Raw genomic sequence first — 23,775 nt, forward strand, 5'->3', positions numbered from 1 at the left:
CATTAATAATATTAGTGAGACTAATTTTTCACCTAAATAAACAAGTGCATTAGGTACATTAGTACAAGTGCATTAGTTTATAAAATTAACCCATTTATAAATCGTGTTAATAATAAGTAGTTTTAATAGTATCGTAAGAATCATTATCGCTTTAGTCATGATGATTAAGATTAAAATAAATAAGAGATTGTGTGCAATATCATTGATAACATAATAAGCCCGGCCTTGGCTAATGGCTTTTGTAGTTATTTTTTTCTTTCCAAGATGACAGTTCTTTGTACCGTCCTGAAACCAAAATAAAACCTAATTACACAAAAATAGGAATATTTTTGGCACATTTTGCAGATTAAATTGTAAGGTGTATTTTGTTTATCAAACGTTATATTATCATACGCTTGTCACTGTAATACAACGATACATCACCGAGCACCATTGACTAAAATATTTAGGTCTAAAATGAAATAAACCCTGTCAATGTCTTAAGAACTGTTTTCATAGTTTCCGAACGTGCACCATAACATTTCAATGTCAAACTACTTCAAAACAGAAAATGTCAAAATAACTTTCATAACTATTTATACTTTGTTTAAAGTGCATAAAAATGCAATAAAATCAACTGTCCAAATAATGTGACCGGCAAAACGAACTTCGAGAAATTAATTCTGTATAACAATGGTGTAAATAAAATCATAACCTGTATAAAAAAAAAAGTAAAATGAGATTTTTAAAAGCAATACTCAGTTTGGTAATCATCTGTACGGCCTATTTAGGAGATTTTGTTGTTTTTAAATCGAAGTATTCGGCCTCATTTCCATTTCGCGCCATTTCGGACAGCATTGTTCATGGCAGTCTTGGTTTTTTATCATCTTTAATGTTTTTTAGTTACGAAAATAACTTAAATTCTGAGGCCAGCGCTTTAAATGTGTTATTTTGTACTATATTGTCGTCGTTTATTGATATAGATCATATTTTTGTGGCGAAATCTATTTATTTAAAGGTGAGTTAAGCTTAAAATATTATGAGTAATTTTCAGTTTGTATTTTTTATGACAATAATTATAAATCTCTCAGTAAAAACGTTTTGATTTACATATAAATTTAGTAACTTTATTTTTAAATGGTATTATGGTGGGTTAGTATCACCAATGCCAAATATCAGTGTGATGAGCACAAGTATTTGTTCTGAGCTTGGTTGTAAATTTATCTTTATTAATTATGAATTTAAAAGTATTTAAATAAGTTTACCTGGTTAATCCTAAGTTTCTGAGGTATATTTAGCGGTAGTTTATCTATTCAATAGTGTCAAAACAGAAACCAAGCATAAGTTGTCCTGAAACATTTATAATTATTAAAATTTACAGTTTCTTAGAGTTGAAACTAAGTAATTTCTTTATCACTCATTTCTGTGTCCCACTGCTGGGCAAAGTCCTCTCCGTGACTTTCCAGTCCCATCAGTAATTTTGGTCAGGATTACCACCTATCATTTTTATTTGGCAATTATAAAATATATAGGCACATCAAAACACACCTTCCTATAATAGTGGTAAATAGGGACCAGAGAACTCCACTAGGTACAATCCTTACAAACTTCCCATGATTCATTCACATCCATTTTTTTCTTTCACAGGTATTTTTTATGTTATTAACCAAATCTTTTGTTGCAGGACCTGACAAATTTGAAACAACGAGGAATATTTCATTGTACAACATTCTTTTTACTGATTACTGTTATATTATTATTGTATAGTTATTTAAATAGAAAATTAAATATATACATACTCACCTTTATGGTGGTCTTAGCATTCTCTAGCCACCATATTAGAGATGGGAATAGACGTGGTCTATGGTTATATCCTTTTGGAAGTTCACCGCCTATAGACAAGAATTTATATGTTTTTTTGCTTGCAGTGTTGCCACATGTGACTGCATATTTTTATTTATTGTTTAAAGGAGATTTTACTAGGCATGTATTTGTTGATTATACTGCTGTTTGAAGTTTTTTTGTGAAATTTATATTGTTATATTCATCACAGTGTGCTTTATATTTGTTATTTAGTAAGTTCTAAATAATTAATCAATGACATTCCTAGAAAATGATTAAAATAAAGAAATTAATGTTATATAGTTGATAACCAATTAGCACTATATGTAAAATGCCTATATTTTTATCACAATTTTGTATCTGTACTGTTAAACAGTGTATAAAAAAGAAAAATAAATAATATTTTTTATATTAGACAAGTTATTTTGTTTATTTTTAGATGTGTACGGTACATAATGTACAACTAGCTGACCCGCGCAACTTCGCTTGCGTCCAATAAGAGAGAATGGGTGAAAATTTTCCCCGTTTTTGTAACATTAATTACTGGTACTCTGCTCCTTTTCGTAGCGTGATGATATATAGCCTATGTTCTTTCTCGGGTATCAAAATATCTCCATACCAAATTTCATGCAAATTGGTTCAGTAGTTTAGGCGTGATTGAGTAGCAGACAGACAGACAGAGTTACTTTCGCATTTATAATATTAGTATGGAATGTACATACAAGTCATATTATATCTTAGTCGTCTACAGCCGGGACTACCAACGGCGCCATGGAGGCCTTATAGAAAGGCAATTTATCGTTACCTCCTAAGTATAATTAGTCAGTACATTATAGTAATTTTACAGGAGAGCGATTTGAAGGCAAACTGTTCCTCTCCCAACTACCAAGAGACCTCTTCAAGTGAGGAAAAACTACCAAGAGTAATCTTCATGAGAGGAAAAACTACCAAGAGACCTCTTCATGAGAGGAAAAACTACCAAGAGGCGTCTTTATTTGAGGAAAAACTACCAAGAGACCTCTTCAAGTGAGGAAAAACTACCAAGAGTAATCTTCATGAGAGGAAAAACTACCAAGAGACGTCTTTATGAGAGGAAAAACTACCAAGAGACGTCCTCATGAGAGGAAAAACTACCAAGAGACGTCTTCATGAGAGGAAAAACTACCAAGAGACGTCTTCAAGTGAGGAAAACGTACCAAGAGTCATCTTCATGAGAGAAAAAACTACCAAGAGACGTCTTCATGAGAGGAAAAGCTACCAAGAGATGTCTTTATGAGAGGAAAAACTACCAAGAGACGTCTTCTTGAGAGGAAAAACTACCAAGAGACGTCTTCAAGTGAGGAAAACCTACCAAGAGGCGTCTTTATGTGAGGAAAAACTACCAAGAGACGTCATCATGAGAGGAAAAACTACCAAGAGTCGTCATCATGAGAGGAAAAACTACCAAGAGACGTCTTCATGAGAGGAAAAACTACCAAGAGACGTCTTCATGAGAAAAAATCTACCAAGAGACGTCTTCATGAGAGGAAAAACTACCAAGAGACGTCCTTATGTGAGAAAAAACTACCAAGAGACGTCTTCATCACGTCTTCAAGTGAGGAAATACTACCTAGAGACGTCGTCATCACGTCTTCAAGTGAGGAAAAACTACCAAGAGACGTCTTCATGAGAGGAAAAACTACCAAGAGTCGTCGTCATGAGAGGAAAAACTACCAAGAGACGTCTTCATGAGAGAAAAAACTACCAAGAGACGTCTTCATCACGTCTTCAAGTGAGGAAAAACTACCAAGAGACGTCTTCATGAGAGAAAAAACTACCAAGAGACGTCTTCATCACGTCTTCAAGTGAGGAAAAACTACCAAGAGACGTCTTCATCACGTCTTCAAGTGAGGAAAAACTACCAAGAGACGTCTTCATCACGTCTTCAAATGAGGAAATACTACCAAGAGACGTCTTCATCACGTCTTCAAGTGAGGAAAAACTACCAAGAGACGTCTTTATGTGAGGAAAAACTACCAACATTAAGTTCATGGTTTATTATTTATTTACGTTTATATAAAAATAATAAAATACCTAAATTTGTTAGACAACTGAGTATATTTAGGAGATATCGAAATTCTCGATCCTTTTGTTTAGTACCTTATTTATTTCCAGTGAAATGCAAGAAAATACTAGGGGAAAAATAAAACTTCATTTATGTATAACATAATATGTATAATTGAATTTATTAATATCTATTCAATAATCCACAATTTTATTAAAACCATATTTTTTTAAATATACAAAAAATCCCGCCATTTTGTAATGGCGGTTGGTAGTAGGTTGGCAAAGACCAATTTCATAAGTCCAAGAATACAGAAACCTTGCCTGGCAGACGGGACATCCCGCGTACGAGAGAAAAAAAAACTAGTCAGTCATAGATGACGCCACTTCACACCATATTTTATTGATAAAAATGAATTGCTGTTCGTTAGTCTCGCTAAAACTCGTGAACATCTGGACCGATTTGGCTAATTTTGGTCTTGAATTATTTGTGGAGGTCCAGAGAAGTTGTAAAAGGTGAATAAACTTGAAAATGCGCGGTATTAAATAAAAACAAGAAAGCGTGAGCTGCGCGGGTCAGCTAGTTCTAGATAAATAAATTTAACCCATTACTGTCCCGCTGCTGGGCAAGGGTCTCCTCTCGTAATGAGAGAGGGGTTAGGCATTGAGTCAACAAGCGCGGATTTGGGACTTTGTATACAAATTTTATATATTATTATAAACATTCTGTTTTAATACAATATTTTTTTATATACTTAAATATTTTTTGACGGGAAATTATTATAATTATTTCATTTCTTATTTAAATTATGACATATTCAGGACACGTTACTTAATAATATACATACATAATATTATAGCCGAAAGTGTAGGCAGAGGTGTATAAAATACACCCGCGTTTCGCTTTTAACAAAGATAGTCCTACGTAACGGAAAAAAATAAGCTTTGATTACGCCCTGATTAGTACAAAACAGCTAAGAATACGTAAGAAATTAACTAATCAAATTAATTACACCGTAATAACATAACATAGGTGCAAGATAAATAAAGAATTTAAACTGAGAATAGTACATGTAGCGCCTCTATCGGGGAAAAGTCGTACTTATGCTACCCATCGTTGTTGCTTTTGACCAATAAACAAAAGATGAACTAATAATTAATTAGAAAATTGAGGCCAGCTTCACTACTTAACCAAATAATAAACTCTCACAAAGTTATAGATATGACAAAGTCCACCAACATATGGCTGTAAATCTTAATAAGTATGTATTTAGAAGTATATAAGGTAATCACTTGTCTGGTCACAATACATTCTCTGCTTAGTTTGTAATGTGACCGTATGTGAGTTGTCCAATGATATTTATTATTTAATTTGGTAAGCCAATCAATATAAGTATTTAATCCAGAAAGAAGGTATATTATTACTTCATAAACATCGTCTCAAGTAAATATAAATCAGTCTTTCAAAAATTAGGAGTTATTTTTTAAAAAACAAAAAATAAACTTCAAAATTCTTACATTATTTTACTCTATGATTGTATCTGGGGTGTAACGGTATGTTACTGCCAAATAAATGGCGTAAGCGGTGACCATAACAATAAGAATAAATACATTTAAATAAGCACAGAAGTGCGTTACTTCTTCGCAATAATATTCAAACCTCTCTTGATCTTCATCATGGACATGGTCAAACTCTTCAGCAATCATTTTGGTGGAAATAATTTACTTTTTATTATTTAGTAAATAAATATTGCAAGAAAATATTTGGCGGGAAATATTTTTTTTAAACCATAGACAGTCTTTTGTAAATAGTTGTAGAAGATAAAAAAATGTAAAATGTCAGACGATTTTTTTTTATAATAATATATGTATAGAGCCGATATTTTTTTAACAATAATTAAAAGGTTCTCTTCAATATTCGTTAAGTCTTAAACTCTCTATAAGTTAACAAATATTATTTTAAATCTTATACAATAAATTACAAATAAAAACGTTTCAATTTGATATTTTCCCGCTGTTTTGTTTTGGCATTTTGTCCAATTGCCTTAGTCCACGCTGCCAAAATGCCGCTGATGTCTTCGCACACAGCATAATAAATATTTTTATTTGATTATGTCTCTGTTTTTCTCAAGTCTGACTTATTTCACTTGTATTTTATGCTTTTATTTTCTTCTTTTTATTCACCACTTGTATTATTTGATTTCAAGAGTAATTAAATAGTTTTAAAATTGATTTCATAACGTCCACAACACTTGAAATAAAATGGCTGTTTTTAAAGTTTATTCTTACGATTTTCTGTGTATATTATCACTGAAACTTATGTAGATCTCGTCAATAATGATGCACAGTTTGTTATATACTTAATTCAGATCGGACAATAAGTAAAATAGTTTTTTGAAGTACTAAATTCGTTTATTGTGGCAAATCACGGTCACTTCACATCAACTTAATTGTTCACAGAAACATTGTCCATGTTTAATTTTGAAACAAATAACAGTTAAATAAATTGCTTTTGTTATATTTTTAACATTTCGTTCCTATAAAACTTGGACGCGGTGGTGTTGGCCGACAAATCTACATTGTGTTTGGCGCATGCGCGGTGCATAGCCGCCATTAGGCCGTGATTCGGTTTGTCAAACGCTATCCGTCAAATAAATATAACAATTAATAATTTATTGAATAAAATGTCTTCAATTTTAAATAAATTATAGTTTTCTTTTACTTTTATCTTCAATTCAATCTTTGAAATTTTCTAATTATGCGTTTAAGTAACCATTTTAAGAAAGCATTCTTTAGTACTAATATAAATTCCCTTTGGGTCAGTGGTTACTGGGTACAAGGTTCGTATCTTGGATACGTACTCGAGCAGTCAGGCAGGCAGGCAGGCAGGCACACACACTAGACTCAGCGCAATAAATACAGCAAGAAATTGAATGGCATATTTTCGTACATTTATTAGCGTTTTTAATTATTAGTTGGCGTTGCATTTCCTCTATATTGCAATGCATCCTAGGTCTTATATTTCTGAACTACGCATGCGTGCATTCAATCAATTACCTATTTTCTATCTAGGTTTACAGGTCATTCTAGGTCCTGGAAGTATTATCTAGGTCAGTAGGGTTTACAATAAGCGTCGAAGTTATCTATTTATATAAATAATTAATGTCGTAAAAAATACAGAAACAGGCAATATTTGAGACACAAAAGCAATATACTAATAACTAAACAAAAGTTTGTCATTGTTTGTCCCCGATTAGCGCCATCTATTGATCGGAAGCTTTTACTGTTTAAAGCTAGTAGTGTCGCTATTCGTCGATAGATGGCACTGTCAAAAATTATTTAACTTACTATTATATTCAGAGAAAAGTAATATTATTTCATACGTATAAAGTTATTAGTATTTAAAATATTGACTTACACATAGATACCGTAACGAATTCTTCTTATAAGGGGACGCAAACCAAAGTTGTTTACTACGATACCTAAAAACTTACCTTGCTTCATTCAAATCCATACATCTTGTCATACAGGACCGACAATAATTAGAAGTACTACGCACCTGACCTTCTATTTATTTATATTACCCAAATGTAAGCAAATTAGTAAGATCTTAATAAAAAAAACTAGGCGTCATTTAGAATTTTCGTTGGAAATAAAGAAACTTACTACTTATATTATTTTCCTTTAAACTCAAAACTTAGAAATTCAATAACAATTAAAAATGTGGCAAATAAATGGTTATCATTCGTTGTATAAACTAATTTATAATTTTGGCGACAGATTCAACGGGTTCCGTGGTGTAGTGGTTATCACATCTGCTTTACACGCAGAAGGCCGCCAGTTCGATCCTGGCCGGAATCACATCTTTTTGTCATTTTTTACTTTTTAGTTTGACTTTATATAATACTTTCACTTATTATTAGCTGACCCACGCGGATTTGTTTATATGTAAATTAGTATTATTCTCAATTTATTTCTGTTTTCGTTTAAGAAAATCATTCCCGAAATATTAAAAATTATTCAAATTGGTCTAGCGGTGCTCAAGATTAGGGCTAAGCAACTCATTCAACGATTACTTTTTTATATAGACTAGCACGGCTACGCTTGTGTAAGACTGATACTAGTTTTTCTATGGGAGTTGGTCCTCCTTGCACTAACTATGAACGCTTATGACAAAATTGCATAGATTTTTCGTAAAAAGCGGCAAACATGACAGGCTAAAATCAGTAGGTACCCAAATTCTTAATAAGTACAAAAAACAATGGATTTCGTAAAACATTTATTTTTTCACTGCATCTACTAGTCCGACAACTTAGGAAGCCTTGTCATGCACGATTTATCCAGATTTTAAACATAATTCTGTGTAGGTATTTCCAAAATAAAGTATCTGTATCAAACAGGTCACCGTCAGCTGTATAAGTCGAGTCACTGATGTTCTACATTCTGAATGGTGTATACCTCCAGCCGCGAACCTTGCATACAACACTCTCTACTAAGTTATTAGACTATATTTGTAACTTTAAGTAGGTTTTTTCAGATCACGAGGCAATATATTCTTATGGGAGTGTCTATGGTGCTTATGTACCTCTTCTCCGAAGCTTCCAGACACGTCTTCCCTAGATTTGACCTCCTTGCTATGTACTTCCACTCTTGACCTAACCTTATCAACATTTTTATTAACCGTTTTATCATTATTCTCACCAGTAATATACTTTTTCAGTAATTTCATGTCATTCAACAATTTCACTTTCGAACCAAAATTCATTTCAGTATACAACTCAAAAACACCCAAATCCAACCAGTCTTTTATAATTTTACTCGAATCTTTATTTCTACGTAAATAATTATCCATTTTCCTAATAAACTTATCGAATTTCCTCAAATCCTCTTCGTCATAAGAATCGATGCGATTGGTAAAATTATGTATTTCGCCATTTTCTTTTATGAATCTGCGTATTTTTTTCGTCAGTTTCCCGCCATCGCTATTGAGCCAATCGAGCGCCATGTTGCCGAAAAATTTTCTTAAATTCGGATCGGAGAGCGCATCGAGAATGTTCGCGTTGCTATTAGGATTATTTAAAAACATGGACACAAGTTTTGATGTGCCAGAACCGAGAATTTGGTTTCCTAATTGTTTTAGAGTGTCAGACAAAGATATTTCCTTTACGTGGTATTTCTTTCCCGGCTGTGGTTCAAGCGAATGGTAAACTTTGTCAACGAATTTTCTGATATTGTTTACAAAATCGAGATTGTCTGTAATATCTTTAGGTTCAAATAAGAGCGAAGTTTCTAGGGCTACATTGACGCTGCGCGGGTCTTGTCTTACTGCTGCGACGGTGACTGAAAATAAACCTTTATATTAATTAGCTTTCACTGAAACAATCGTAATAAAAGATGGCAGAGCGTCCGTGAAGGTTGACGTCCTCTTAAAAAAAATTAACCCATTAGTGTCCCACTGCAAGGCAAGGTTCTCCTCCTAAACGAGGGGGAGGGATTAGACCTTGAGTCTACCACGCTGGCTAAGTTCTGGTTGGGGACTTTGCATGCCCTCAATAAATGTTTTTTAGGCATGCAAGATTACATCACGATGTTTTCCTTCGCCGTTGGAGCATGTGATAATTATTTCTAATACACATATAACTTGGAAAAGTCATTGGTGTGTTGGCTCGGGTTCAAACCTGCAACCACTTGCGTGAAGGTGTCAACTTGAACCATTCGGCTATTACCGCTTCTAATGAACATTTAACAATTTAAATTTAATTAATATTGTTTAATCCATTTTTTAACGGCATTCAGTTACCGCACTTGGCCAGCGTGGTGGACTCAAGGCCTTACCCCTCCCTCGTTTGGGAGGAGACCCTTGCCCAGTAGTGGGACATTATAGGCAAAAAAATTATTACTTACTTATAAAAGAGAATAGAACGTATTTTTTCATATTTCTACAAAGTTACTATAAAACATTAAACATATATTTTTATGAAATATATCGTAAAAATTGTATGTTACTTTTATTGCCTATAAAAAATACATTTTAATATAATATGACTATGAGTGGCTCTGTGGTTATATCGGTAGTGTATACGACTGTTATTCTAGAAGTCTCGAAGTCGATTCCCAGTTTGGGTTCGAATGCAAAATGCATAAACCATATTTTAAGTTCTGTGGACCACTAGTTCAAAACTGATCAGATTTTTTTTGTTTATAAAAAAGACAACTCCCGCACTAGGAACTGGTCTTGTGTCGCGGGGACTTTTACAAACATACAAACGACGGACACAAAGTACAACCAGACACGAAACATGAACTGTGAATCACGCAATAATTGTCCCGTGTAGGAATCGAATCCACGACCTCCCGTCGTGCGTAGCGACGTGGCGACCTAAACCACTGCGCCACGGAGGCAGTCAAATTATTATATCTACACAATCATATTCTATTTTGCCGCCCGGCTAGGTTGATTAATTCTGGCCAAAATATTTGTGTAGCCAACCTGAGAAATAAAACAATATTTCATTTTGACATCTATTACTTATATTATAAAATACATAAATATCACGCCTTTTCCCCATAGGAGTAGGCAGAGACCAAAAATACCACTTGGTATGATCTTCCCTTGCTTCATTCATATACTGCCCCCGATAGTTAAAAAGACGCACCTAACAAGATTTAGAAACTAAGAAAAAAGTGTTTTAATCGTCAAACAAAAGTTAAAGTACGGAGCGACTTAAAGAAATATAAAAAAAATTGTATCATTTTTTACTGGTACTCTGCTCCTATTGGTCGTAACGTGATGATATATAGCCTATAACCTTCCTCGATAAATTGGCTATCTAATAGTAGTTTCTGAGATTACTGCGTTCAAACAAACAAACTCTTCAGCTTTATAATATTAGTATAGATTTCGACAAAAATGTTAGCTAGATACGTCTTTTCAACTACGGGAGCAGTATTTATACATCTTGTAATACAGGACCGCCGGTTACGAATAATACTATTCACTACGGAATAACTAACACAAGAGGAAAGGGCATGTCATACTAATTCAATGAAGATGGCTGTCGCCAAACTCAGCCGATGACATTTAATAATAAATATCATCGGACAACTCTCACACGGTCATTTGATTCCAAACTAAGCAGAGCTTGTACTATGGTAACCAAATAACTGATAAACATACTTCCAAATACATACTTATATAGATACATTAACATCCAGGCTCAGAACAAATACTCGTGCTCATCACACAAAGATTTGTCCTGGGTGGGATTTGAACCCACCACCCGCGCAACTTCGCTTACGTCACATAAGAGAGTCATAATTTTCCCCGATTTTGTAACATTTTTTATTGCTACTCTGCTCCTATTGGTCGTAGCGTGATGATATATAGCCTATAGCCTCCCTCGATAAATGGGCTATCTAACACTGAAATAATTTTCAAATTGGACCAGTAGTTCCTAAGATTAGCGCGTTCAAACAAACAAACTCTTCAGCTTTATAATATTAGTATAGATATGGCACGCTCGCCACGCCCACATGCCCTTTCCTCTTGCATTAGTTATTCCGTGTTTGTTACATTATAAGACTAGATACAATAATACTGATATTATATTCTTTGGCTTTAACACTAAAACTATGAGTACAGTCAAATATACAGGGTGTGGCGTAAATAATGGATAATCCTTTACCAGCGGATGGGCGACTTCCCGACTGATCTAAATATTAAAATTTGTCTCTGGCACAATTATGATAGTTTTTAAAATTTCGGCCATTATGTGTGATTAAGAAAGCGATTTACGCTCGTACTTTTTGATGCCGTGATCACAAATTAAGACTTTTTTTAAATCCGTTTTTTGCAATTAAATCCTGAATAGATGTGCTCGAATCTAGAGAGGACTCTGTAGTCCCGAGATTAAAATAAGACGTACAAATAATAATAATAATTAGCCCACTGGTAAAGGATTATCCATTATTTAAGCCACACCCAGTATAAATATGTATACACTATATCATTTTCAAAAGATTTTTTTAACAAAGTAATCTTAACAAATCAAAATGGAGAACCGTAATACGCGCAAAACTTTTGAACAACTAAACTAAATTAAAATTTCTTTTATTTGTAACTGACGGGACGAGGACTGTATGGGATTGATGGGATCGAAATTCCCATGGGAATGGAAGCAAAAAAAAACAATGCTGGGCAAGGGTCTCCTCCCAGAATAAGGGATAGGTTAGGCTTTGAGTCCACCACGCTGTCCAAGTGCGGTTTGGGAACTTTGCATACCTTCAAGAACTGTTCTAAACAACTCTCAGACATGCAAGGTTGCATCACGATGTTTTCTTTCACCATTGAAAATATAAGTGTATACATATTTTTAAGATATTTATGCTTAATTTTAAACTACAATTAAGTTGCGTAATATAATGGCAACACTATAAGAAATAGATTAGAAAAATTAGGTACATTGACTTCAATAATTGTCGAAATTTAATTTCTTAAAAAATAAAAAGATAATTTTGGATGTTATACACCTAAAGCAAAGTTTACGAAATGATAAATATTTCTAGATTTTCAATCATATAAATATAAACGAATTCCATTCGGGTTCAACGAAAAATAAATCATTGAGAATTCTAAAGCGCCCTAATTTTTAAACATGAAATCTTTCTGTTCACCTTCGAATAGAAAAAAAAAATAGTTTGACATAACTTAGTTGCATGAGTCGCAACATGGCAGATATTCATCGCATTATATTCCTAACATATAGTTTTTTAGCATGGGTCTATAGCCACCTTTACACACACACTGTATCGCGCATGAAACAACAATCGCTCGTGTAAGGAGAAAGCAAAGAGCCGTTGCCGCGCTCACCTCCCCGCGCCCGCGAACAACATCGCTCTCTCAGAGCACAAGCGTTATACTGTACCGTACTAGGAACGTGCGATACAAGCTGTGTGGGAAGCTATTGTCACATTCCTATGATTATTTTGATTATGACGTAGTGAGAACGTTTTTAAACCTCCTGAGTATATTTATAAATCACTTATATACTATATAATGATAATTATATTGTGCTTTTTCGTACTTATATAACATCATGCCTGCTATAACCGAGGATGTAGGCAGAAGTTAACACCCACGTTTCGCCATTAACAATGTTAGTTCCATGTAATAGGTGGCAAAGTGGGGGTGAGCTTTTTTATAGTCCATAGAAAAATTATATTTTCTTATTTTTTTTTTCTTATTTTATAAGACAACTCCCGCTCTAAGAATGCTCTTGTGTCGCGGAGACTACAAACATACAAACAACGGACACAAAGTACAACCAGACCCGAAACAAATATTTGTGGATCGCACAATTAATTGTTCCGTGTGGTAATTGAACCCACGACCTCCCGACGCAATGGTAGCGGCGTGGCGACTTTAACCACTGCGCTTCTTTCAGAGAATGCAATTTTTCGAAAGTCCTCCGATACTCTCTTAAGTTCGGTTTCTGAGATACATTTAGCGGTAGTTTATCTATTCAATAGTGTTTTTTTATGAGTTTATACGCTATTGAATAGATACACTACCGCTAAATGTACCTCAGAAACCGAGGGTTAATGTAACTTAAAATGAACAAATAGCTGCTTTTAAACAAATGGGCCACAAATCTATAAATCCAAATTTAACAAAAAACAAATAAAAATATTAAGTCTTTATTGGAAACCCCAGAAAATGTGTCTATTTTTATACGTACCTACAGTCAACTTGGGTAACTTTGAATCATTTGGGTAACATTGAACGTGGGAATTTGAACTAGTTTCGATTATTTTTTCATATGAAACCAGCACAATTGATAAAAGTTTGCAAAACTAAAATAAACCTTTATCTATTGTGTTGGTTTCATATGAAGAAATAATGGAAACTAGTTCAAATTCCCACGTTCAATGTTACCCAAATGATTCAAAGTTGACTGTAATGAAAAGGTTTTTTATTTCTCGGTAAAATTTTGTGGCCTTTTTGTTTTAAAGCAATTATTTTTTTTTTCGTTTGGCAGTCTAGTCTAGTATAGTCTGCTTTTTGCAAAATTCAACCAACAGTTTGTGGTATGAACATTTTAAGATATTCCTTAAGTTTACCGCGATGTAAGTCACTGAACATATGCCGTATTTCAAAAGACTCATGTACAATTAACTCGCATATACGACAATAACATGAGTCACCTTGTTTTATCATTTTATTTCGTACAAGAAGTTTCTGAAACATTCTCCTAAACATCACAGCCTCTTCGGTAGTCTCTTTATTTACGTAAATATAATCATTTAATTTATTTATATTCGATTTTTTATTAATATTCGTCCAGTTGCTGTGTTCAGGGCATTGTATATGCGACATGAAGTTGTCGACTAACATGTCACAAAACTCGCAATGGTATAAAGGTACTTTCGCAATGACGGAAATTTTATTTTGCTTAAACAATTTGCTTACAGCTTCCTTATGCCTGCTACTTTCTACGTGATCCACAATTTTTGAAGGGACATGTACAATGGCCGACTTACAAACGTTACAATGAACATTATTACCGAAAAAAGTGAATTGTTTACAATACGAATAATATTTTCCATCGTGTGCTATTGGTTCCTCAAACACAAGGTCGATATTCGAAACGTCAGATTCATCATCGGAAACGTCAAACTGTTTGACAGTTTCTTTTTTTTCTGCCGCCAAATTCGAAGTGTCGTTTCGTTCGGAAATTGGTGTGTTTATTTTTTTATTGATTGTAAAGTTTTGGGAGTCGAGGTGGATCGTGAAGAAGTATGTATGTTCCGGGTTTTGTTTGAATGCGGTGTTCGCTAGCAGTGTCTTATGCTGGTCGTCTATGACGTGGTCGGAGTCAGCTCGAACCTGCTCATTACACACTAGGCAGTGGTTCCAACGATCGTTTATCTGTAAAAAACACATATAAATAAATATTTTTTGTCATATATACAACGTGCCGCTACCATGGCTTATTTCCTTCAACGTTTGCGGTTAAAAGTTAATCCCTTCGGTAAGACTGGTTGTCAGACTTTCAAGCTTCTGACTACTGTGAACGACCGTCAAAGATCTTCGAAAATGACAGCCGGGACCTACAATTCAACGTATCTTCCGAAACACGGAGAAACTCGATATGTATATAATGGTCACCCATTCACAGATCAACCTCGGCAAGCGTTGCTTAACTTAATTGATCCGTGCGGCTGTTAACTAAGCCACGAGCTGTACTAATAAAAGAATGAATGAAAAATAAACTTACTTTTCTCGCAAAATTGTCGTCAATGGTTCTCGTGACGCTGTTTATATGTAACTCAGTGCGACTATGTGCTTCCGGGTCATTGACCCTCGTACAACATATCTGACAGTACACGGTACCATGAATTTCTTTATAACCATGGAAACCTTCCAATGTAACCTTCTGTTTGTCCCCTTTCGAGGTCACCACATATATAGAATCGTCTACTAACTCTATATTAATATGCAGCTGATTTCGAAAATAATATTTCACAATCATTTCTTTTAAATATCTTTCGAAATATCGAGTTTCGCAAAAATTCTGTTGCACCTCACTAGAATCTAAGTTCAAATTTTCCGCGCTACCCTCAATAGTGTTCTCGTCCGTTTCCGTTACATTATCAAATTGATCTTCGAAATACATATTTAAAAATTGTTCGGCAATTTTATCGTTTTCGATTGACTGTAAATGTAGGGTAGACGAATAATGCTTGAATTTATTTTCTTCGAGGACGGCTTCGCAGCAACTCGAGCAGTAGAAAGACTGTACATCGTCACCAAATTTCTCATTATGCTGCAGTTCTTTAAACGAGTTTTCTACAATTTTGTCCACCATTTTAGTAAAATTCTGATGTTTTTTACTCTGTATATGTTCTTTATAATATTTGTGTGGTACTTCTTTATTGCACGTATGACACATGTATTTCTCAGCCTCTTCTGTAATAAAATAAAAAATAATATAAAACTAGATGCACAACTTCGCTTGCGTCACATAAGAGAGAATAGGTCAAAATTTTCCCCGTTTCCGTAACATTTTTTACTGGTACTCTGCTCCTATCGGTCGTAGCGTGATGTTATATAGCCTATACCCTTCCTCGATATATGGGCTATCTAACACTGAAAGAATTTATCAAATCGGACCAGTAGTTCCTGAGATTAACGCATTCAATCAAATAATCTCTTCAGCTTTATAATATTAGTATAGATATTTATTAAAAACTAGCTGACCAGCAAACTTTGCTTTGCCAAATAAATTAAAAAAAAATAGTGTCAATTATGGGTATGAAAAATAGATGTTGGCCAATTCTCAGAACTACTCATGCTCACAAAATTTCATGAGAATCGGTCAAGCCAGAGGAGTATGGCAACGACAACTGTGACGCGAGAATTTTATATATTAAACTAGCTGACCCGCGCAACTTCGCTGCGTCCAATAAGAGAGAATGGGTGAAATTTTTCCCCGTTGTTGTAACATTAATTACTGGTACTCTGCTCCTTTTGGTCGTAGCGTGATGATATATAGCCTATGTCCTTTCTCGGGTATCAAAATATCTCCATACCAAATTTCATACAAATTGGTTCAGTAGTTTAAGCGTGATGAAGTAGCAGACAGACAGACAGAGTTACTTTCGCATTTATAATATTAGTATGGATTGACTTACTGTCCACATAATCTTCATTCTCCTCAGCCTCCTCGGAGACAACTTGGACTTGGACGTATGCATGTACACCGTCTAATTCTGCTTTTGACATTAGCACCCGGTCGCTATGTTTGTAATCCAACACTCTATTTATATAAGCCATGTCTATACAGTCATAAGGCAACACATACTCCACGTCAGGTAGCTTGAAAGACATCGCCATAATGATCTGAAATAAATTAATATTCTCTGTAAATTTACCAGAACAGACAGTAGTAACTAGTAACTGCACGTTTGGCGCAGTGGTTTAAGCGGTCACCTCGCCGCAACAACCATAGCGCCGCGTGTGGTGGGTTCGAATCCCACCCGGGACAAATCTTTGTGTGATGAGCACGAGTATTTGTTCTGAGCCTGGATGTTAATGTATCTATATAAGTATGTATTTAGAAGTATATAAGTATGTTTATCAGTTATGTGGTTACCATAGTACAAGCTCTGCTTAGTTTGGAATCAAATGACCGTGTGTGAGTTGTCCGATAATATTTATTTATTTTATTTATATTTAGTATACATTGTGTATTTGCTTTATAGCGGGGGTTCCCAACCTTGTCTTAGTCCGGAACCACTTTTATATTATTCTTGTTAGCGGGGACCACTATGTAAGTATATTAAAATTAATGTGTACTAATAAAAAAATAAAAATCATTGGCGGACCACTGGTTCGGAGCCACTTATTTACAGTTTATAGTGTCCAAGTGTGTGCACAATAAACTTCACTCTCTTCCTTCATTCTCATAGCCCGGTGGGACTGATAACCGACAGGACCAGTGAGAGGTCAGACACAGGACCGACGCCTTTACGTGCTCTCCGAGGCACGGAGTTCTACAACCTGAACTTCGTAATTCGGGGGAAATATCTAAAAATATTCTCAGAAAAGACTTTTTGGACCTCGGATTGGAACCCGAGAACTCTTGTGCGGCTGTAGTACACACTACCGACCACGCCGCAGAGGCATTCTAAGCGACATACTGTACTCTAAGGAACTACTGGTTTAGTTCAATACTGGTCAGATGGCTTTCTTTAATCGCTCTCCAAGGCTCAGAAAGAGGTTTTATATATCTTATATCTTATCTTCTATAAAATACATAGAAAGATTCACTGAAATTTACGCACGCGCGTAACTTCTGAACAACTAAACTTAATTGGATAATTTATATTATTATATCTTTTTATATAGCTATATAGCTCGTAGCTGTCGTGACAAGGTTTGTATGGGACCGAACAGATCAAAATTGCCACGGGAATAGAATCAACGGGATAATTTTGCACTATACCCGGACGAAGTCGGGCCAGTCCGCTTGCAGTTATTATTTCTAATAAGAATTTAAGTTCTGCCACCAACGATTTGCATACTTATATTTAATGAATAGAAACAAATAATGAATATTACAAACCACATTTAATTGAATTACAGCCCGTATTAATTGATTTCTATTGTACTTGGTGCACTGTATACAAAATAAATAACAATGCCGGCGAAAATCAATAACATATCACTTTGACAGCAGAAACGTAGTCATTGCCAGATGTGAAAACAATTCTACTAATTTAATAATACGTCTAAAAACAATTCTTCATACCTATATTTTATTTAATACTGTGTTATTGGTGGAATTAGGCATAAAGCTAGGATCACCACGAATATTAAAAAAAAAAAATCTTTTGTCGATTTTTTTCTTTTTTTTTTAATACCTTTTCTTCGTCAGAATCATATAAATTAATTAAAATTTGAAACTTTGATTTTATGCCTTGCGAGTTAAAAACAAATAGTTTAATTTAAAACGAAAACAAAAGAAATATTTTTTCAATGGTATTTCCATTAGAAAATACTGATTTGCTACCCGCTTTTGTTTTTGGTACCTACGTTTTATTTTTAATGATACACCTTAAACTAACTTAACTGTAAATAATTAATCTGCAAATATATAACATTATATATAAATTACATTTGAAATTTCAACTTATCTTAGGCTTATTTTATTGATTTTAATCTATGACATTAATTTTACCCTACCATAAAGCTTAACCACAAACTTCTTATGTATATTTCTCATATCCATATTGTAAAAAAAATGTCAATGACGTCTTAAGGTCGATACTTACATTACTTACTAGCTCTTGGCTTTTCTGCTGCGTCGCACATTTTGAATAAATTACAAAATAAAAGTTGTTTGAAAGTGATTTCGTGAATATAAATATTACTTCATGTATAATAGAAAATAACACGGTAAGCAACATAATGTACATTGTACAGTACAATTTAGATTTCTTTAAATACAGAGCCGAACTATGACGCCGCGCCGCCATAGAAGTGTCTGGAAGTACTTTCTATTCGTATGCATATTTGTGAAATGCAAAATATAGGTATTCAAGGTAAAGTTATCGCGAAAAGATGCAATCAAACTATTTTTCCACTGCTGCTTTTTCCAGATTTGACACTTTATGCGTAAAATACATTGAACTTAATTGTTAGCGAATATTAAAACGTATAACATAAGCCATAGTTCAATAATCCTTTAAATATTGAAAGTAAGGATTTTGCGTAAAAACTACTGAACCGTTATGATGATATTTGGTACTTACACAGATTTGCAACCCAGGTTAACACAAACTTCATACGCGGATGAAATTGTACCAGGAAAGTAGAATTGATAGGTATATGGATTGTTAAAAGTCCTCTTTTACGGCTCCTCTTCATTTGCTAAGGTATTTTCATAGCAAATTTCCAGTTTGTACGCTCAGTAGTTTCGGCTGTGCGTTGTACACCAGTCAGTCAGTAACGGAAGAGTTTTATTTATGTTTAATATGTATAGCTGACCCGCGCAACTTCGCTTGCGTCACATAAGAAAGAATGGGTCAAAATTTTCCCCGTTTTTGTATTGCATGTTTTAGTGGTACTCTGCTCCTATTGGTCGTAGCGTGATGATATATAGCCTATAGCCTTCTTCGATAAATGGGCTATCTAACACTAACATATTTTGTTCAAATCGGACCAGTACCTAGTTCCTGAGATTAGCGCGTTCAAACCAACAACCTCTTCAGCTTTTTATTATTAGTATATAGATTAGTATATAGATATAGATAGAATATAGTATTATAGTATACATATAGTATATAGTATAAATGTGTATTTTGTTCGCCTTCTTCGCAGTAACTTGTTTAAATTAAATGGCGCATAACGCGGACTAAAGCCAGAAAACGTAGTAAAGAAACTATTTATATCCCACTGCTGGGCAAGGGTCTCCTTCCGTAATGAGGGAGGGGTTAGGCCTTGAGTCCACCACGCTGGCCAATTGCGGGTTGAGGACTTTGCATACCTTCAAAAACTGTTCTAAGGAACTCTCAGGCATGCAAGGTTACATCACGATGTTTTCCTTCACTGTTGGAACAAGTGATCATTATTTCTAATACTCACATGTATATCTTCGAAAAGTCTGGTGGTGCGGTGTGTTGCGTGGAAGGTATCAACTTATAATTAATTCTGTGCATTTCAGGTAGCCGTTAGCTGTATAAGTCTGCGGGTCGCTGATGTTATAAATTCTGAATGTTGTATACCTCCAGCCGCGGACCTTGCATACAAGACTCTGTACCAAGTTGTCGACGTATATTTATAGGTAGGTACCTAGGTACAGTAATAGCATATTCTTACAAGTATAGCATTGGTTTTTGCAGGCGTCATAGTCCCCGTAATTTCCTAGTTTCTCAATCCATTATCACCTCATCCTAATAGCCTGCCTGAATAACTTTTCCTTGAGTTTTGCTATACCAGTCCTGTGACTGTCTCTGGCTGTATTCTCATAGTGCTCCCTAGAATAGTCACCGGATTGTGTCACATTACATATTAGATACTAGCTGACTCGCACAACTTCGTTTGCGTCATATAAGAGAGAATGGGTCATAATTTTCCCCGTTTTTGTAAAAAAAAATACTGGTACTCTGCTCCTATTGGTCGTAGCGTGATGATAATAGCCTATAGCTTTCCTCAATAAAGGGGCTATCTAACACTGAAAGAATTTTTCAAATCGGACCAGTAGTTTCTGAGATTAGCGCGTTCAAACAAACAAACAAACTCTTCAGCTTTATAATATTAGTATAGAAGTATAGATTTGTTACATTAACCCTTTGACCACCACGAGCACGTTCTGATTTGTCGAGTATAGCTGACCGTGGCGGTCAAAGGGTTAAAACCGCGTTAGTTAATTTCACACAATACGAAATTTTTTATTTATTCCAACAAGAAAGTATTTTACATGATCTGGCAATCGAACCCGAGGCTTTGTCGTTAGCAGTCGCATACACTTACACAGTCTTCTGCATTGATGCTTTAGGAAGGAAAAGAATGGATCTTCTAGGATGCGGTTACCATAAACCAGAAGACCTACAGGCTACTACCGATGAGGCTAAAGTTGTTAAGTTTTGCTCTTGCCCCCCAACGTCTAGTCTAGGAATGGTCGAAGTGTTAGCCGGACATTACCCGGCACCCCCCACCCCTAAGATAAGATAGGATAAGACACACAGTCAATCATTTTTATTAATGCTTTATCATTTTTTTTTACAGATAAGGAAGAAAATCAGTTAAGCAGAGCATTATAATATATACCTAGTTTCTACAGCCATATGGCTAAATCATAAGAACGGGAATTTGTGTCCGTAAAGCGAAAGACTGGTGTTACGAGATAAAAAAACAATACGAATTTGAAGTCGAAAAAATATAAAAAAAAATGTCGGCTTACTATTATGCTAGTGACGAATACACAGACTCAGAATCGGAATACAATGTTAGTGATCAACAATTCCAAGAAATTTGTAAATATTTTATGCGTGAAAATGAACACGAAGTTTATTGTTATATTTGTGAAAACTTTTTGCCGAATACCCGTCATAATATTGTACAACATTTTATCGGTACACCCCATGAAAAAGCTTACGATATGTTTCTAGATCAACACACTTTAATTAAAAAAACAATAGTTATTATTATTGTGTATATTGTCGAACTTCTGTCACAGATTGTTTAGATCATGTTAAAAATGGCTATGATCATTGGAACTGGAAAATTTTATCAACCATGGACAAAGGGAATTTAAAAAAATATGTCTACTATAGACCAGAGTGCAAAGATGGCGAACTGTATATGAAAATGTACAAAACCTTGTTGTCAAAAAATAATATGAAGAAATTATATAATTCTGATATATTTAGTTGTGATATTTGTAATAAGAAAATGGGGATAGTTTCTGAAATTGATCATTTATTTGGAAGAGTTCATAAAGACAATTTACTTGAGTACAAGGGCAGTCGTTGGTAGGTTATATACCTAGCAGTTCATTGATTCATTCTTTTCAATTTCTTTATGTACGCTAGACTAAACTATTTTATGTTTGTTAAATTTTCTTACATAAGTGAATTATAGTATTCTTGTGAGAAATATAGAATCTCAAACCTTCATTCGACATGTGAATTGCATGATGCATCCTATTTAGATCGTGAGTTTGGCTGTTTACATTGATTAAGATAGTCGCCACGCCGCTATACTGCATTGTGAAGCCGTGGCTTCGATTCCCACACGGAACAATTATTTGTGCAATCCACAAATAATTGTTTCTTAATTCGGTTCTTCCAAAGTCTGGTTGTACTTTGTGTCAGTTATTTGCATGTTTGTAAAACTTCCCGCGACACAAGAGTAATTCTTGGTACGGGAGTTGTACTTTAAAATTATAAAAACAAATGGAAAATACTAACCCTCTTAGTCATAAACACAATTTATACCTATTTTAGTTAAACAACTACTAAAATATGTTTTCTCTCTTTCATTTCGCTAAGGAGTGAAAGAAAGAAAACACTATATAAGCCTTTCATAACTTCATGTATTTTTATGAATAAGACGCTTTAAGCAGTTAAGATTATATTATTGTTAAGGTATTTGTTTAATAATAATAGTTAACCACAAAACACAGAGCGGGTGGGAGAACGACGGGTCTTATCATTAACTAGCTCCCACTTCGTTTGTGTGACTTAGGACAGAATTTTCATACACACTTTCATCCCTAATTTAATCCCCTTGAGGGTAGAATTGATCAAAATCCTTTCTTAGCGGATGTCTACGTCATGACATCTACCTGCATGACAAATTTCAGTCCGATCCGTCCAGTGCGTTGATAGACAACTATGTCAGTTACCTTTTATTTATACCTATATAGTAAGACCACGAACCGGGAAACGTAGTGTTGGCAGGCCCCCCACAAGATGGACCGACGACCTGGTAAGGGTTGCCGGAGTCCGATGGATGAGGGCGGCCCAGGACCGGTCCTATTGGCGTTCGTTGGGGGAGGCCTTTGTCCAGCAGTGGACGATTCCCGGCTGAGATGATGATAATGATGATGATGATATAGTAAGATGTATGGGTCAGGTCATGTGCTATTGTCTATAAATTATAATTGTATATGAATACAAATATTTTGTGCCACCCCCCACGCTGTGCTTCCCTCTCTTTCTGTGTGAATATAGTTCTAAGTTTTTTTTTATTATCTAACATTTATTTCAATAAAAATTTTGAAAAGTAAATGTTTTTTTTCTTTCCGCATCTGCCCATAGTCAATTTTATATACTTACTAGGCATAATAAATATAAATATCATTGGACAAGTCACGCACGGTCATTTGATTCTAATCTAAGCAGAGCTTGTACTATGGTCACCAAATTACTGATAAACACATATAATACATACTTATACTAGTAGTTCCTGAGATTAGCGCGTTCAAACAAACAAACAAACTCTTCAGCTTTATAATATTAGTACAGATAACTAGCTGACCCGCGCAACTTCGCTTGCGTCTCATAAGAGAGAATGCGTCATATTTTTTCTGGTTCTTGTAACATTTTTCACTGGTACTATGCTCTTTTTGGTGGTAGCGTGATGAGATATATAGCCTATAACCTTCCTCAATAAATGGGCTATCTAACACTGAGAGAATTTTCAAATTGGACCAGTAGTTCCAGAGATTAGCGCGTTCAAACAAACAAACAAAAGAACTCTTCAGCTTTATAATATTAGTATAGATTCATAACCAGGCTCAGAACAAATACTCGTGCTCATCAAACAAATATTTGTCCCGGGTGGGATTCGAACCCATCATACGCGGCGCTACGGTTATTGCGGCGAGGTGACCGCTTTAACCA

General features: G+C 34.7%; 2 protein-coding genes, 2 long non-coding RNA genes and 1 other non-coding gene across 5 annotated transcripts; 3 read left to right on the forward strand and 2 right to left on the reverse strand.

Annotated features, from left to right (window-relative positions):
• Nucleotides 1–513: 513 nt before the first annotated feature.
• Nucleotides 514–2,240, forward strand: LOC142985505 (transmembrane protein 267). The gene is made up of 2 exons (XM_076133717.1): nt 514–997; nt 1,664–2,240. Exons 1-2 carry the CDS (start codon nt 716–718, stop codon nt 1,991–1,993), a joined length of 612 nt encoding a protein of 203 aa, XP_075989832.1. The 5' UTR covers nt 514–715; the 3' UTR covers nt 1,994–2,240.
• Nucleotides 2,241–7,652: 5,412 nt separating this feature from the next.
• On the forward strand, nt 7,653–7,725 carry TRNAV-UAC (transfer RNA valine (anticodon UAC)). Its single transcript has one exon. It is a non-coding gene; the product is annotated as a tRNA-Val (tRNA).
• Nucleotides 7,726–8,125: 400 nt separating this feature from the next.
• Nucleotides 8,126–9,962, reverse strand: LOC142985495 (uncharacterized). Its single transcript, XR_012960209.1, has 2 exons — nt 9,769–9,962; nt 8,126–9,204 (listed from the first exon to the last, which is right to left on the reverse strand). It is a non-coding gene; the product is annotated as an uncharacterized LOC142985495 (long non-coding RNA).
• Nucleotides 9,963–13,722: 3,760 nt separating this feature from the next.
• On the reverse strand, nt 13,723–18,082 carry LOC142985604 (uncharacterized). The gene is made up of 4 exons (XM_076133880.1): nt 17,991–18,082; nt 16,558–16,765; nt 15,141–15,832; nt 13,723–14,791 (listed from the first exon to the last, which is right to left on the reverse strand). The coding sequence occupies exons 2-4, from the start codon at nt 16,757–16,759 to the stop codon at nt 13,934–13,936; spliced, it is 1,752 nt and encodes a 583-aa protein (XP_075989995.1). The 5' UTR covers nt 16,760–16,765; nt 17,991–18,082; the 3' UTR covers nt 13,723–13,933.
• Nucleotides 18,083–18,668: 586 nt separating this feature from the next.
• Nucleotides 18,669–23,228, forward strand: LOC142985601 (uncharacterized). Its single transcript, XR_012960216.1, has 3 exons — nt 18,669–18,823; nt 20,091–20,210; nt 21,155–23,228. It is a non-coding gene; the product is annotated as an uncharacterized LOC142985601 (long non-coding RNA).
• The last annotated feature ends 547 nt before the right edge of the window (nt 23,229–23,775 follow it).

The sequence above is a fragment of the Anticarsia gemmatalis genome, chromosome 30 (assembly GCF_050436995.1).
Source record: "Anticarsia gemmatalis isolate Benzon Research Colony breed Stoneville strain chromosome 30, ilAntGemm2 primary, whole genome shotgun sequence".
Classification (NCBI taxonomy): domain Eukaryota; kingdom Metazoa; phylum Arthropoda; class Insecta; order Lepidoptera; family Erebidae; genus Anticarsia; species Anticarsia gemmatalis.